The sequence below is a fragment of the Oreochromis aureus genome, linkage group 17, assembly GCF_013358895.1.
Source record: "Oreochromis aureus strain Israel breed Guangdong linkage group 17, ZZ_aureus, whole genome shotgun sequence".
Classification (NCBI taxonomy): Eukaryota; Metazoa; Chordata; class Actinopteri; order Cichliformes; family Cichlidae; genus Oreochromis; species Oreochromis aureus.
The window spans coordinates 13,799,320-13,813,262 of NC_052958.1; the positions used below are offsets into that span (position 1 = coordinate 13,799,320).

A 13,943-nucleotide genomic window follows, 5' to 3' on the forward strand; every position below is an offset into this window, starting at 1 on the left:
TGAAATCTAGAAATAGCTTCAGTAACACTTTATCGTAACCATTGTTAAAAGCTGTAAATTCATAGTTTATTAAACTTCAGTCAGGAATTTTTAGTGTTACATGAGGAACTCAGTGTTGTACTTATGAAAAATGGCTTTGCTGCCATCTTTGCACTGGTGTGCAGGTGTTTAAAAGTACCTCAGGTGAGAAGCTCATGGAGATCCCTGCCCATGATGATGAAGTGCTTTGCTGTGCCTTCTCCCCTGACGGCCGTCTCTTAGCAACCTGCTCTAGTGACAGAAAAGTCAAGGTACACGGTCCACAGCACCATTATGACTATGTTATGATTAAGAAATAAGCGAGTAAAATAACACAGAAATCTGCCATGTTATCGTGATGTTCTTGACACTGCAGGTGTGGAATGGAGAGCGAGCAATGCTGCTTAGGACGTTTGAAGAGGAGCACGAAGAGCAGGTCAACCACTGCCAGTTTACCAACACATCAGGGCGCCTCCTGTTGGCCACCTGCTCCAATGACAATATTCAGAACGTCAAGGTTTGTGTTATTTATGCTTTAGATTTTGTTTTTAAACTTCTGACCTTTCGTGTTCTACTTCCATCCATTCATCTATTAATTTTCATTGTTTATCCAGTTCAGAGTCTCCTTTGTGTTAGAACCCAGCTGTCATAGGGAGAGAGGCCTGGACAGATTGCTAGCTAACACATGCACATAAAAACACAAGGAAAAAAGAGGCTTATATGTTATGTAATGTGTTAGCCAGTGTTTTTTTTAATGCCACACTGCATTTCCTTTGCTTCATTAGTTGTGGAACCTCAATAAGCCATCCTCCCAGAACACCATGTTTGGTCACTTTCAGCCAGTCAACCACTGCTGTTTCTCTCCTGATGACAAGTATCTGTCAACTTCCTCCAACGATGGTACCCTTAAGGTGACTGCCATTAGTCCTGATACTTGCTTTCTTTTTGATACGGTAACACACACTGAACTAGAAATAATTATTAGCGGGTGAAGTGCTCTGACATATACACTGTTTTTGTTTAATTCAATCTGAAGTAAAAAGTGGCGGATTTAAATGGTAAAGATTTTTTTTCTTAAATTTGTTTTTGTACTTTTGTTGGACAACATGTTTCCTAGTCATGAGTTTACAGTCTCAATAGTTTTATAATCCCCAAATTAAAACATTTGATTCTAGAAGAACTTTACTGCAAGAAAACAGGCAAATGATGGTACTCGCTTTCTATTTAGATCATTTATTAGCAGAGATGGGCAGTAACGCGTTACTTGTAACGCGTTACTGTAATCTGATTACTTTTTTCAAGTAACGAGTAATGTAAGGGATTACTATTGCAAAAACGGTAATTAGATTACCGTTACTTTCACGTAGGAACGCTGCGTTACTGCGTTACTAAAACCGTGATTTTTGCGAGAATGTCTCATGACAGTGACGTAAGCGAGTGCGACGTTCGTGACAACAGCTGCTGTGTGCAGATCATAATATATCGAGTGTGGGACAGAGTGTAGCATGCAGCGTTTAAAGCGTGGAAGTACTGACCTTATTTTGAGTTTGATTCCATAAAAAGTGACAAAAACATTAGTGTCCGTTGTGCGTGGGAAGAAAACTTCTTTTTACAGCGAAAAAACCCCCTAAACTTCCAAGCAAGCACCGAGTGTACTACGACGTAATGTGAAATTCACAGAGAAACTCGCGGATTCTTCCACTGACCGCTGCAGCACACCTGCACCAGGGTAAACCTCCGCCTACCCTAGTCCTGCTTTACAGGTGAAAATAGAGCAACAGGACCGCTAGTCTTTGATTTTATTTATTTTCTGCTGTGTTTTACTTGCATCTATTTGAAAGAGTGAGTGTAAACACAAAAAATATTTTATTTTATGTGCTGGAATGTGCAGAAAATAGGTTTAAATGTTAAACAAATTTCTTCCAGTCAGAGAATGTTGCATATAATTTAATTTTTGCTTGATGCATAAAGTTAAAAGATTAAAACTAATAAAACAAGTTTTAAAAGAGACTTTTCCATTTGATTACATTTTGTATGATGAATTATGCAGAAAAAGTAGAATTGGGCTGAAAGATCTATCGCTTTATCACCTATTCAGGTTGTAAATCGTGTTTTTAAAAAGTAACTAAGTAACTAAGTAACTAAGTAATTGATTACTTTTGAAAATAAGTAATCAGTAAAGTAACGGGATTACTTTTTGGGGGAAGTAATCAGTAATTAGTAACTGATTACTTTTTTCAAGTAACTTGACCAACACTGTTTATTAGTAACTAAATTTAGAAATATACTGATATGCTTTACATACCTAGGTTTTGTAATGCACTGACATGCATGATTCTGCATGTTTGCAGGTATTTGAGGTTTCTTCTGCCAATGAATGGAAGACGATCTATGTAAGTGACATTTTTACAGACAACAAGGAAGACGTCTTTGTCAAGTGTAGCACCTGGACTGCTGATGGCAAACGCATCATATGTGCTGCCAGAAATGCTGTTTTGGTAAGCATTTATCATTGTAAGCATGCTGCTGTATGATCTTGTACGCTTTTTTGTAGGTGGTGCTAAATGTTTGATAAAATTGGGTGCATATGGTTTGGATATTGTTCATTATCTTAGCGGTTTCTCGCTGTACTGATTAAAAGTTGAACACACATTCACCCTATCCTCTTTGCCCTTGATGTTGGTGTGCTGTTTCATTGAAGGAGACAGGAAAGAGAGCTTGTTTGTCTTCTAGAGAGTCTAAAGAGTGTGTCTTGGTTATAAATGTGGAAATTCCCTTCCTCTCCTGAGCTTTCCAAAGTCAGTCAGTCTTGTCTTGTTATCAGCCTCACTCTGTTCTCTACATCTTCATTAATTTGTATTCTGGGAACCCAAACACAGTGAAGATTGGATAGTTTCTTTTACTCTAAGGCACAAGTGTCGAAGTCCAGGCCTCGAGGGCCGGTGTCCTGCAGGTTTTGGATGTGACCTTGATCCAACACAGCTGATTCAAATGGCTAAATTACCTCCTCAACATGTCTTGTAGTTCTCCAGAGGCCTGGTAATGAACTACTCATTTGATTCAGGTGTGTTCACCCAGGGTGTTATCTAAAACCTGCAGGACACCGGCCCTCGAGGCCTGGACTTCGACACCCCTGCTCTAAGGTGACTGAAAGGAGAGGCTTTATAAACTTGAGGAAAATTGCAACATTAATCTTAAGGCATGAAGAAAATCTTTTTCTTTTCTTTGATGCAAACCACAGAGTTATTGTAGAGCACATTAATACCTTGGTATACTCGGTATTGTCAAATGACCTTTGAGCTTAACACAAGTTGCGTAAGTTGCGAGTTGGGGCCTCCATGGGTCGGACTTGTTTGTCCAGCACATCCCACAGATGCTCGATTGGACTGAGATCTCGGGAATTTGGAGGCCAGGTCACGGACCAGCCTTCGCCCTCTAACCTGCATCACTGCCCATGACCCTGTCGCTGGGTGACTTAGATCACTTTTGTTTTTTACTGACCACTGCAGACCAGGAAGACCCCAGATTAGGTGGAGTTTTGGAGATGCTCTGACCCAGGCGTCTAGCCATGACAGTTTGACCATTGGTCAAACTCGCTTAAATCCAAACACTTGTCCATTTTTCCTCCTTCTAACACATCAAGTTTGAGAATAAAATGTTCACTAATATATCCCACCCACTAACAGGTGCCATGATGAAGAAATAATAGTCATAATGTTATGCTTGATTGGTGTAGCTTGTTCCCCAATAGTCATTGAGTTTGATGTTTGCCTAGACTGAATACTAAAGATGGCCGTCGCCACCAATTGGCTTGTCTTAAGCTTGGCATTTTGGCCTTTGTTGTTTTAGGTTTTTCGAGCCGGGCCTGACCTATTTGTACAAATTGGTGGAGCGCTAAGTTCTCAGCTATTGTTAGCATTGCAAGGGATGCATGTAGGTACACTACAGAGATAGAAATATTTGCTAATTAGTGATAACATATAAATTAATGAAATATTCAAAGAATCAAAGAACTCACCGAGAATAAAACCAGCAGAGAGAAAAAACTGGGAAAGCCACGTTTTGTGCTTCTCCATTCTTTTAATTTCAATGTGTTATTTGTACAGTCGTAGCAGCTTTTGGACATGTTGAGGAAACAGCAGGTGCTGATTTGTTGTCTGTCTTTTATTGTTTCTCAGGTCTTTGATGTAGAGACATCAGACATGTTGTTTGAAATCAGGACCAATCGAATGAGCACAGTTCAATACTGTCACGCCTGCCCCACCAGTAACCTGTTGGCCATTGCATTTTCAAACTACGCTGTTGAGGTATCTCACTATATATTTAATGTCTCCTGTTTTTATATAATATTCTAAATTTTGTATTTAAGTATGCAAAGAAAATCCTCAATAATAGTTATAATAAAAATAAATAAATAAATGTTTGTGTTCCAGCTGTGGGATCTCGAGGCCAATAAAAAGATGGCAGACTGCAGTGGCCACCTAAGCTGGGTGCAGCGTGTCCAGTTTTCTCTTGATGGCTCACAGCTGCTCTCCTGCTCTGATGATCAGACCATCAGGGTAAGACTGAGTGTGTGTGAAAAAGCTACAGTATAACAGTATGGAGAGAGGCTGTCAGTGTTGTTCTAATTGCTTATTCTGACAGTAAAATTAACTTCACAAGTTGACTAATTACACTATGTTCCCCCTTGCCAGCTGTTTCAGTTCTTAATAAGCAGTGCTCAGGGATGGTGATGTAACTATAGTACAAAAGGTATCTAACAGTTATTGTGCTGTTTTATAAAAGAAAAAGAGTCATCCATAGCTGTTGCTTTGACTTGCTTTTAAATTATTTCTCTGTTATTTGGGTTACATGAAGATGGCAAAATAAATTATTTAACAGGTTTGTCTTGACTCATTGCTCTCTAAAACAAAATAATACGTATCATAAACAGCTTGAAGACAATGTAACATGAAATATCTCTGCAGTTTAGCCTTTCGGGTGTTTTTTTACAGTCTTTACAGCTGCTGTTTTTCAAACAAGGTGGCAAAACTGTCCCTGACAGTCCACAACTACAGGAGAGCCTTCTGTACATACTGCTTATTAGGGGTGAGAGAAAAATATCGATGCTGCAGTACATCATCTCACTTCAAACTGAGATCGCTATGCTGGCACCAGATATTGATCGTGACACACAGCCACAGACTCACAGCCACAGACTCACAAGATGAAAAGCAGTTGCTCCCGTTGTTATAAACTTAGCAGGACAATAAATTGCAGGTCACACTAGGGAAAAGGTGGGATAAACAGATGTGTTGACAGTGTCCTCTTTCATCAAAAAGAAAAATCCCGACCTGCCGTGGCATATGTGCTGCAAGAGAAAAGAAAAGTACTAAGTGGCTATGTGTGGATTTGACTTGTTTTCACCAGAAACCCTCATCTTAACTGCCAAGAAGATGCCAGTGACTTAAATATTGCCACAACCATCAATTTATTCAGTTTTCTTTTCTTTTTTTTGTGGTGACATTGCATATATTCAACTCTAACTCTGGGTTATTATGTTAGATTTACATATCTTGTTCGTTCTGTTTTAAGATATGGGAGACCAAGAAGGTTCACACATCCTCGGCCATCCGCCTGAAGAGAGATTCTGACGTTCTGTTTAATCATGAGGAAATCATAGTGTCAGCTGCAGATAATTGCAACAGACTGCAGGTGAGTTGTTAGGAAAGTGGATATATCAAAGTGCATTGAGGGGTTTTTTTGTGGCAGGAACGTGAAGCTGTAGTATTTTTGTTGGTTGGTACAGTGATTTTTAAAAAAGAAAAAAAAAAAAAAAAAATATGTATGTGTATGTGTTTTAGGTGCGTGATGGTAGAACAGGATCGGTGCTGTTCCAGTCAGAGGAGAAGTCATCCAGGATCCGGTGTACCTGTATCTGTCGGCAGCCCTCTGCTGTTGTCCTGGGGCAAGAAGATGGCACTGTGCAGGTAGATTAGACACAGATTCTTACATTACTGAAGGACATAATAAACTGCACATAAAACAAGCTCATCGAAAGTACACTCACTTTCAGCTTTATTTGGTACAAATTGCTAGTTCCAAGTCGAACTCCCTTTTCAGAGATTTTGGTATTCTTAGCTGACCGGAGTGGCATCCAGTGTGGTCTTTTGCTGCTGTAGTTCATGTGCTTCAAGTCTGGATGTGTTGTGTGGTCTTTTTTTGAATCATGTGTAAACCTTAGAGGTGGCTGTGTGGGAAAATCCCAGTGCTGTCTTGCACCAACAACCAGACCACGCTGTGTAACGAGTAAATGAAATCACCTTTCGTCAAATAATAATCTACAGTGTAATGTTTACTAAAAAGTAATGTTTCTCCTCTTTAACGTGAGTATAAGTACTCAAATACTGCAAATTTCATTGTTTTTTTTCCTAATCAAAGAAGCACATACGTGTATGTGCAGGTGTGCGTGTGTCTGTGTCTGTACAGATGTAAAAATGTCGTGCATTTGAGTTTAATCTTCCATTCCACATTGCTGTAGGAGGTGTTCTTTCAGGCTGTGTTGAGTCATGAGATCTGACATTAGCGCTGTCACACTTTTTTTTTTCATCTGTCCTATCAGCGGTGTGTCAGGTCAGCACCTCTTTCATCTCTTTTCCCTTGACTTGTTTCAATTTTTAGCCTTTCCTTTTACCTGAAATTTATATTCTCAGTACTTTTCACTCCTGCTCTCTGTATTTATTTATTTTTTTCCCTCTTTTGTTTTATCTATCTTTTTTTTTTCTCCTTTGTTCTGTCTGTCCCTGTTCTCTCCTTGCTCCACTGCTCTTTGTCTAGCTGATAAATTGCTGTTTGCAGGCAGAGAATGAGATTGTAGTCTGGTGTGTGTGTACCTAATGCATATTCTGCAGCAGTAGAGGACATCCCCCAAAGTTACTGTCCTATATTACAGCACAAAAACTCACTCAAACAGGGTCCCCTGACACATCAGAGCTGAGGCCAGTCCAGCCCCCTACAGGAGAGAGCAGCTCTAATTAATTAAGAGGTCCTGCTGTCTTAATGAATACAGGAGCTAATGATTTTAATTACAGCTCCTCTCTGGCCCTTCATATGTCTCCCTTCCTGTCTCCTGGGAACAATTTTGCAACCATAAAGTAAAAAAAGAGCGATAATTATTGATCAGAGACGATAGCTGGAGAGGATTTTGATAAATGCAGATGCATACAAACAGTGATATACACTATATTGCCAAAAGTATTATCTCATCTGCTTTCACACTCATATGAACCTGAGTGACACCTCATTCATGATCCATAGAGTTCAATATAATGTGAGCCCGCTCTTTGCAGCTGTAATAGCTTCAGCTGTTCTGGGAAGGCTTTCTACAAGGCCTAGGAGTGTTTATGGGACGTTCTTCTTCCAGAAGCGCATTTGTGAGGTCAGACACTGACAAGAAGGCCTGGCTCACGGTCTCCACTCTAAGTCATCCCAAAGGTTTTATTCCACACCAAACTTGCTCATCCATGTCTTTATGGACCATGCTTTGTTTACTGGTGTGCAGTCAAGTTGGAACAGGAAGGGGCCATCCCCAAAATGCTCCCACAAAGTTGGGAGCAACAACCCCAACTCCTGAAAAACAACCCTACACTATAATCCTCCTCCAAGCTTTACACGTGGCACAGTGCAGTCAGACAATACCATTTCCCTGGTAGCCGCCAAACCCAGACTCGTCCATCGGACTGCCAGATGGTGACGTGTGATTTATCACTCCAGAGAACTTGTCTCCACTTCTCTAGAGTCCAGTGGCGGCGTGCTTTACACCACTGCATCCGATGCTTTGCAATGCACTTGTTGATGTAAGGTCTAGATGAAGCTGCTCACCATGGAAACCCATTCCATGAAACTCGCTACGAACTGTTCTTGAGCTAATCTGAAAGCCATGAAGTTTGGAGGTTTGTAGCAATTGACTCTGCAGAAAGTTGGTGACCTCTGTGCACTATGCACCTCAGCATCCACCGACGATGCTCTCTGATTTTTACATGGCCTACAATTTTGGGGCTGAGTTGCAGTCATTACCAATCGCTTCCACATCATATTTATATATATTTCGCATCTTTTCACAGTACCACGCAGGAAATTACTGAGCTCCTGAGAGCGACCGATTCTTTCACAAATGTGAGTCAGTGGGTTATTCTGAACACTGAATATAATCCGATTCCTGAATCTTAGTTGCAGACATGTTTTCTGTTCTGACACATTAAGAAATGAATGATTTAGGGGTATTTTATTGTTGCGGTTCTAGCACCAGGTGGAGCCCTAGTGTAAGCTGGATAAAATCGTGGCTCCTCGGACTGCTGCAGCTCATTCATATTTTTTTTCCTTAAATGTGTTGATTTATTTATAGCCAGTGTACTGGAGAAAAATTAGCAATGATCTGTCAGTTTGCAGCATTGTGAGCTGCCAGCTTTGTTATGCTAATGTAAAAAGTTGAAAGTTTGTGAAACACGTGCAGGAGAGAGAACATAATGTCACTGTGTGTTTCTGTATGATTGAAAAGTGCAAATGTGTGTTTGTGTGCACGTGTGCATTGTGTGCCAGGCGTCAGGCCTGACAGTTAGTCATCTCCTAAGGATGCTTGGCTGCAGGATCCGAAGACTCCTGACCTCCTACAGGGGGTTGGTGCTGGCAGTAGCTCTGTGCACAGGCAGCGTGCAGGTATGGTAGGGAAGGAGTATGATCTGTGTGTGAATGTGTTTGCACTTCAGAGTGTTCAAGAATAACTAATTGCTGTTTGTGTGTGTGGCTGTTTGTTTACTTTTTCAAAGGGCTTTTAAAGCTAATAATAGAAAAGGCAGATTATTGTTGTCACTGTGCGTATCAGCTATCACATCTCACCATGCAGGACCAGGCTAATTATTTGGCCATCTCACCACTTTTGTTCATGTGTCTTTGACCACATGAGTCTTAAAGCGTGTCATTGGCTTGTTTATGTCTTTGGTGATGATATTAAAATGAGCATTCCCCTTTTATCCCTCTTTACATTTTTCCACTTATATATTTATTCATTCTTTTACCAGATCTCCATGGGCATTTCCAATAAAACCCTATCCCAGAATTACTTGAGGCTGACGTTTAATGCTTGCCTAGGTGTTCTCTCACAGGCTGTGAAACTCGTGTGTCAGAACATGGAGCTTGACAAACATGGTCAGCACACCCTGAGGCTTGTTCTGCTCAGACATTTCAACCCTTTCTCCTGAGACGTAAATATTTTAGCGCCTGCTAAAAACCCCAGGTGGCATCAGCCTTTACTTTATACCTTCAAAACTGACAGGTGATGGGATGGACTGAAGTTTATTTTGTGCTCTAGGTCTTTAATTATTTATGTATTACATTGTTGTTTGCGGTTTATGAGGTTTTGCAGATCCCAGATTCCATAATTTATCTCAATTATTGGATAGCTGCAGTGGGGACAGACAGAGAATGTGGGGCAGGAGGGCAGGGGAGTGACATGTAGCAAATGTCCAGTCTGTTTGGAGTCAAACTGGGGGACTTAGCTGCTGAGGGCATTTCTTTTCCCCATGTGGTGTTTGCCCCAATCACATAGCCATCTGTCTGCTCCAAATCTGGATATTTCTTCTGTTACTGGATAAATCTGTCAGATGGTTAATTAGAAAAGTAAAGTTTTTGGATTAGTGTTACAGTAGATAATAAATCAAATTTCACCTCAAAATATCCTAATTAAAATTCACTTTGTTAGTCCTTGGCAAGTAGAATAATTAGCTTTGGTGATCAACTAAACATCTATTATATTATACAGTTCTGTTCCACTTTTTCAGTGTTGCCTAAAACCACAACAGTTTCCCAATTAATATAATCTATGATAATGATCTTTATTCTGATGTGATTTGTGATTGCTGATCAGTCTCAGTAACCAAACTACCAGTTTTGTATTGCACAGTCGTTAGTGCTAACCTGCTGATGTTTAGCCCTTACAGTCCTGTGCAAAAGTCTTTAGCCGGTCATTTTGTCATCTGTCACTTGTTTATATTTTGCCAGGAAAATGGGAAATGGGTGTAGTGACTTACTGAAACATCTGCAAACAAAGCTGAAAACCCCCCCAGTATATTTTGTACAATTCTAATGACCTTGAAAGTCAATATTTGGTACGACCACCTTTATTCTTCAACACAGTCTGAACTCTCTTAGGAAACTGTCTTGTAATGTCTTCATGTAGTCTTCAGGAATAGTTCTGCAGATTCCTGAAAGATATTCTTTGGATGTTGGCTGCCTTTTCTTTGCGAATCACATCGTTAGTGCAGAAATACAATTTTTATGCCCGTCTGTCTTATACTTGCTATGAATAAGTAAAGAAATGGGTAAAAATTGGCTCTTGGTTCTTTGCTAAGATGTTGTTTATATGTAGACACAACACTGGTTCATCTCTTAAGTTGGGGGGTTGTTTCATTTTTGAATGATTCATAGGTCAGTGTTCAAGCAAAAACCAACATTCCTCTGAAAACGGTCAGATACAAGATGTAATTGGAAAATGAGTGAAAAAGCAGCTGATGTCCAAAGAAGAACTTTCAAAAAGCCTGGAGAGAGAACTGTTGTTCAAGACCACAGTAACAAATCACACACCTGGGTGCTTGGAAGAAAAATACATAAAAGTTGGAGGTGGCTTGAGACTTTTGCACAATATTGTATATTTTGTACATTTCAATCACAGCTGATTAATACATCTAACGATTAAACAGAAAGCAGACTGATATGAATGTGTGTCATTGTTTTTACAAGATTTTCATCATCAAAGTATCTAAGACAATGCCAAAAAAAGTAAATGGATTTCAATTTTTTATAATGTCTGAAAGATTCTGTCCAACGATTGCCTGAACACTTCACTGAATCCCAGAAATGTCACCCACACAGAGGTGTTAGAGGAAAATATTCCAAGTCTTAAGGACTGGCATTTGTATTTCATGACAGATGCAGTTATTAGCTAACACCTTTCTCATATTTGTTTACTTACCTGTAAACCCATTATGGATCTCTGGAAGCCAGTTGACTTTTACAGGGCACTCACAAAATCTTATCTCTCTCTCAAATCCAGCTCTGGCTATTCTGTGAAGAGTCTCAAAGTTTTATTCAGAACTCACAAGTGACAGCACACTGTGACATTTTTTTTCTCTTTGAGTTGGAACTTTTGTGCATCAAAGCTGTTTTTGTTCTTACCCCCCCACACACACTCGTATCGACGGGGCTGTCAGACCTCCAGCTGCCCTTCATGGTCTTGACCAGACTTTGCTCAACTCTTTCTCAAACTCCACTTTCTTTTTGATGTGCTTATCACTGTTAAGCCAGCAGTGGTGCTTTACATCTCTCCTTTTTAAGGTCTCCCTTAAAGTGTGACTTTCTATCAGGATTTTTTTAAAGAAAACCTTCAGAGACACTTTTGCTGCATAAGTGTATCTTTAGACATTTAGACCTGTTTTGGGGCAAGCCATTAACCATTAGATCTTACTGTTTACTTGATTATTTATGATGCTAATGTTTATTTCTTCCTTCCAGGTGCTGGAGGTGCCCTCTGGGAAGCTTCTGGCCACTCTGCAGGGGCACACTAAGACTGTGCTGCACTGTCAGTTCAGTCAGAACGGCCAAACACTCATCACTTCCTCTGAGGACGCCACCATAAGAGTAGGTTCCTCCTCTTTCTAGGTTGCTCTGTTTTTGTCTTTTGTCCTGTGTGTCTGTCTGCTTTATATTTCTGTTTCTCCTACTCCTATTCATCCGTATGTTGCCTCACCTTCTTTTCCTGCTAATCAATGGCACGTTTCTTTCACCTCCCCTGCCAGCCTGCTTCCCATTTTTCTTCTCTGCTATCGATTACTCTTTCCCCATTCCCATTCCTCACCTTGAGTAAAAATGCCTTCCATGCTCAATCTTTTAACCTCACAATATTTCAGGTCCCTGTGGTGTTTTCACTTTCCCCTACCTGTTACACTCTACCAACTTCTCTGTTGGCCTCTGCACTTCTCCATTCTTCATCCCTCTTTTTTTGTGTCCTCTCCTTCCTTTTCTCTTTCTTTGCCTCCGGCTGTGCCGCTCTCGGTAGCTCTTTATCTCCATCTTGCTCATGTGTTGACCGCGTGCAGCTATCTGTTATGTGTTATTGTTGTGCAGTGTGTGAGTATTTTTCAGGCTGTTATGCTCTGTCAACTCCCAACGTTCATGCTCTGTTGCTCATTTCCCCTTTCCTCTCATCTCCCTCTTCTTCATCTATTCCCTTTGCCGACAGACCTGTCCACTGCAGCACTTCCTTCCCTCACCGACAGCACAGCATCTAATTCCATATTCATACAGCTCCTCTCTGCACTGTTCTCAGCACTCTCAAACAATCCCCACTTATTCAAAAGGAAACTGAGATTTATGCAGTTTGATATGTGCTCACAAGAAGATGGATATCTATATTTAAATGTATGCCGATTTAATGACGCTGATGTTAGTTAATGAAAAGTTTTAACCTTCACACCAATGACAGATTCTTTGCGGGGGGTGGAAAGGCAGCACCTTGCACACAAGGCCATGACTGATAGGATTATCTGGATGCTTCTCTCTGCCCTGCCCTCCGTCTTTGAGCTCAGTTGGACTCCTGTTTCAGCTCATTTCCTGTAACACTCTGCTCACATAAAACAAACACTCTGTAGACTCATGCACAGGTCCAGATTTCTAACTTAACAGATTCATCAGCATTTAGTGAGCACATTTAAGAAGAACAGGAAAGGAAATAAATTAAATACTATGATATTATGTTGTAAAGATGGATTTATCCACTTAATTTTATGGGGTGCTAGACAGAGGAAAAGACTGCTTGAAAATACTTTCCTATGTTGTGTTAGTTAGAAATGTATTTTTTTAAATTCAGTTAATTCTCTTGAGTTTGACCAATTTGATTCTTCCTTCATGTATAGATATTTAAGAAACGCATCACCGATTAAATTACTCATTTAATACATAGGAAAGGCAAAAATGGCAACAAGGGGTGAAAACTGATTTTTGATATCTCTGCCACAAACAGAAGTGGCTGAAAGACTTTTTTTCTGTTGTCCCCCGTAGGTGTGGGAGTGGCAGTCAGGCAAGTGTAAAGTACTGCACGGTCATAAGGAGCAAGTCAGATGCTTCTCTCTACTCTCCAACTCACCAAACGACTCAAGACTGCTGTCCTGGTCCTTCGATGGTACTGTGAAGGTAAAACCCGTGCTCTTGCACATTTATATTACATTTAACAGCCGTGTGAGATCAAATGGTAATTTTTTCTTCTTTGCACACTCTTAGGTGTGGGACACCGAGAGCGGACAGAAACTGCAGGACATCGAGGCTCATCACGGAACCATTCTGTCCTGTCATGTCTCGCCAGACGGATGCTTCTTTGCCACCACCTCTACTGACAAGACTGCTAAGGTTCAGTGCTCTCTCTCTCACTCTCACTCTCACACACACACACACACACACACACACACACACACACACACACACACACACACACACACACACACACACACAGAGAGGAGATGAGACATATCTGTTTGTGTTTCCAGTAACAACATGACATATTACTCATCTTCTCTCAAGGCTCCTTCTTACAGCACAAACACATGGATGCACTGCTAGAGGTGATATCTTGAGAAACTTTTTTTTCCAGCAGTTTGGTAAAAGACCTTAGAGGTTGGTGTGCAGCAGAATGCCCCAATGGCCTTGGAGAGTTAGCATCAGATCATCAGATCAGTCTGTCTTTCTGCATCCATGTCCAGTCTAGCTGGCAAACTACCCTGGCAGACTGGCAGGCCCACAATCAACTAACATCCCTGTCAGGATATTGCGTTTGCCAGGTTGCGTTTGCCGACACCACTGCGCCTGACTTTGGCCTGACTTTGACTGACTCTGTGGACTGG

At 40.7% G+C, this 13,943-nt stretch overlaps 1 protein-coding gene across 1 annotated transcript in view; it reads left to right on the top strand.

The window, feature by feature from the left end:
* apaf1 (apoptotic peptidase activating factor 1) overlaps positions 1 to 13,943 on the top strand; it is a 50,345-nt gene that overhangs the window by 7,776 nt on the left and 28,626 nt on the right. Inside the window, exons 14-24 of the mRNA XM_031758574.2 lie at positions 165 to 290; positions 395 to 535; positions 804 to 929; positions 2,370 to 2,516; positions 4,197 to 4,325; positions 4,452 to 4,577; positions 5,593 to 5,712; positions 5,862 to 5,987; positions 11,563 to 11,688; positions 13,108 to 13,239; positions 13,327 to 13,452. Coding sequence (XP_031614434.1) covers positions 165 to 290; positions 395 to 535; positions 804 to 929; positions 2,370 to 2,516; positions 4,197 to 4,325; positions 4,452 to 4,577; positions 5,593 to 5,712; positions 5,862 to 5,987; positions 11,563 to 11,688; positions 13,108 to 13,239; positions 13,327 to 13,452 — 1,425 coding nt within the window. The remainder of the gene's footprint in view (positions 1 to 164; positions 291 to 394; positions 536 to 803; positions 930 to 2,369; positions 2,517 to 4,196; positions 4,326 to 4,451; positions 4,578 to 5,592; positions 5,713 to 5,861; positions 5,988 to 11,562; positions 11,689 to 13,107; positions 13,240 to 13,326; positions 13,453 to 13,943) is intronic.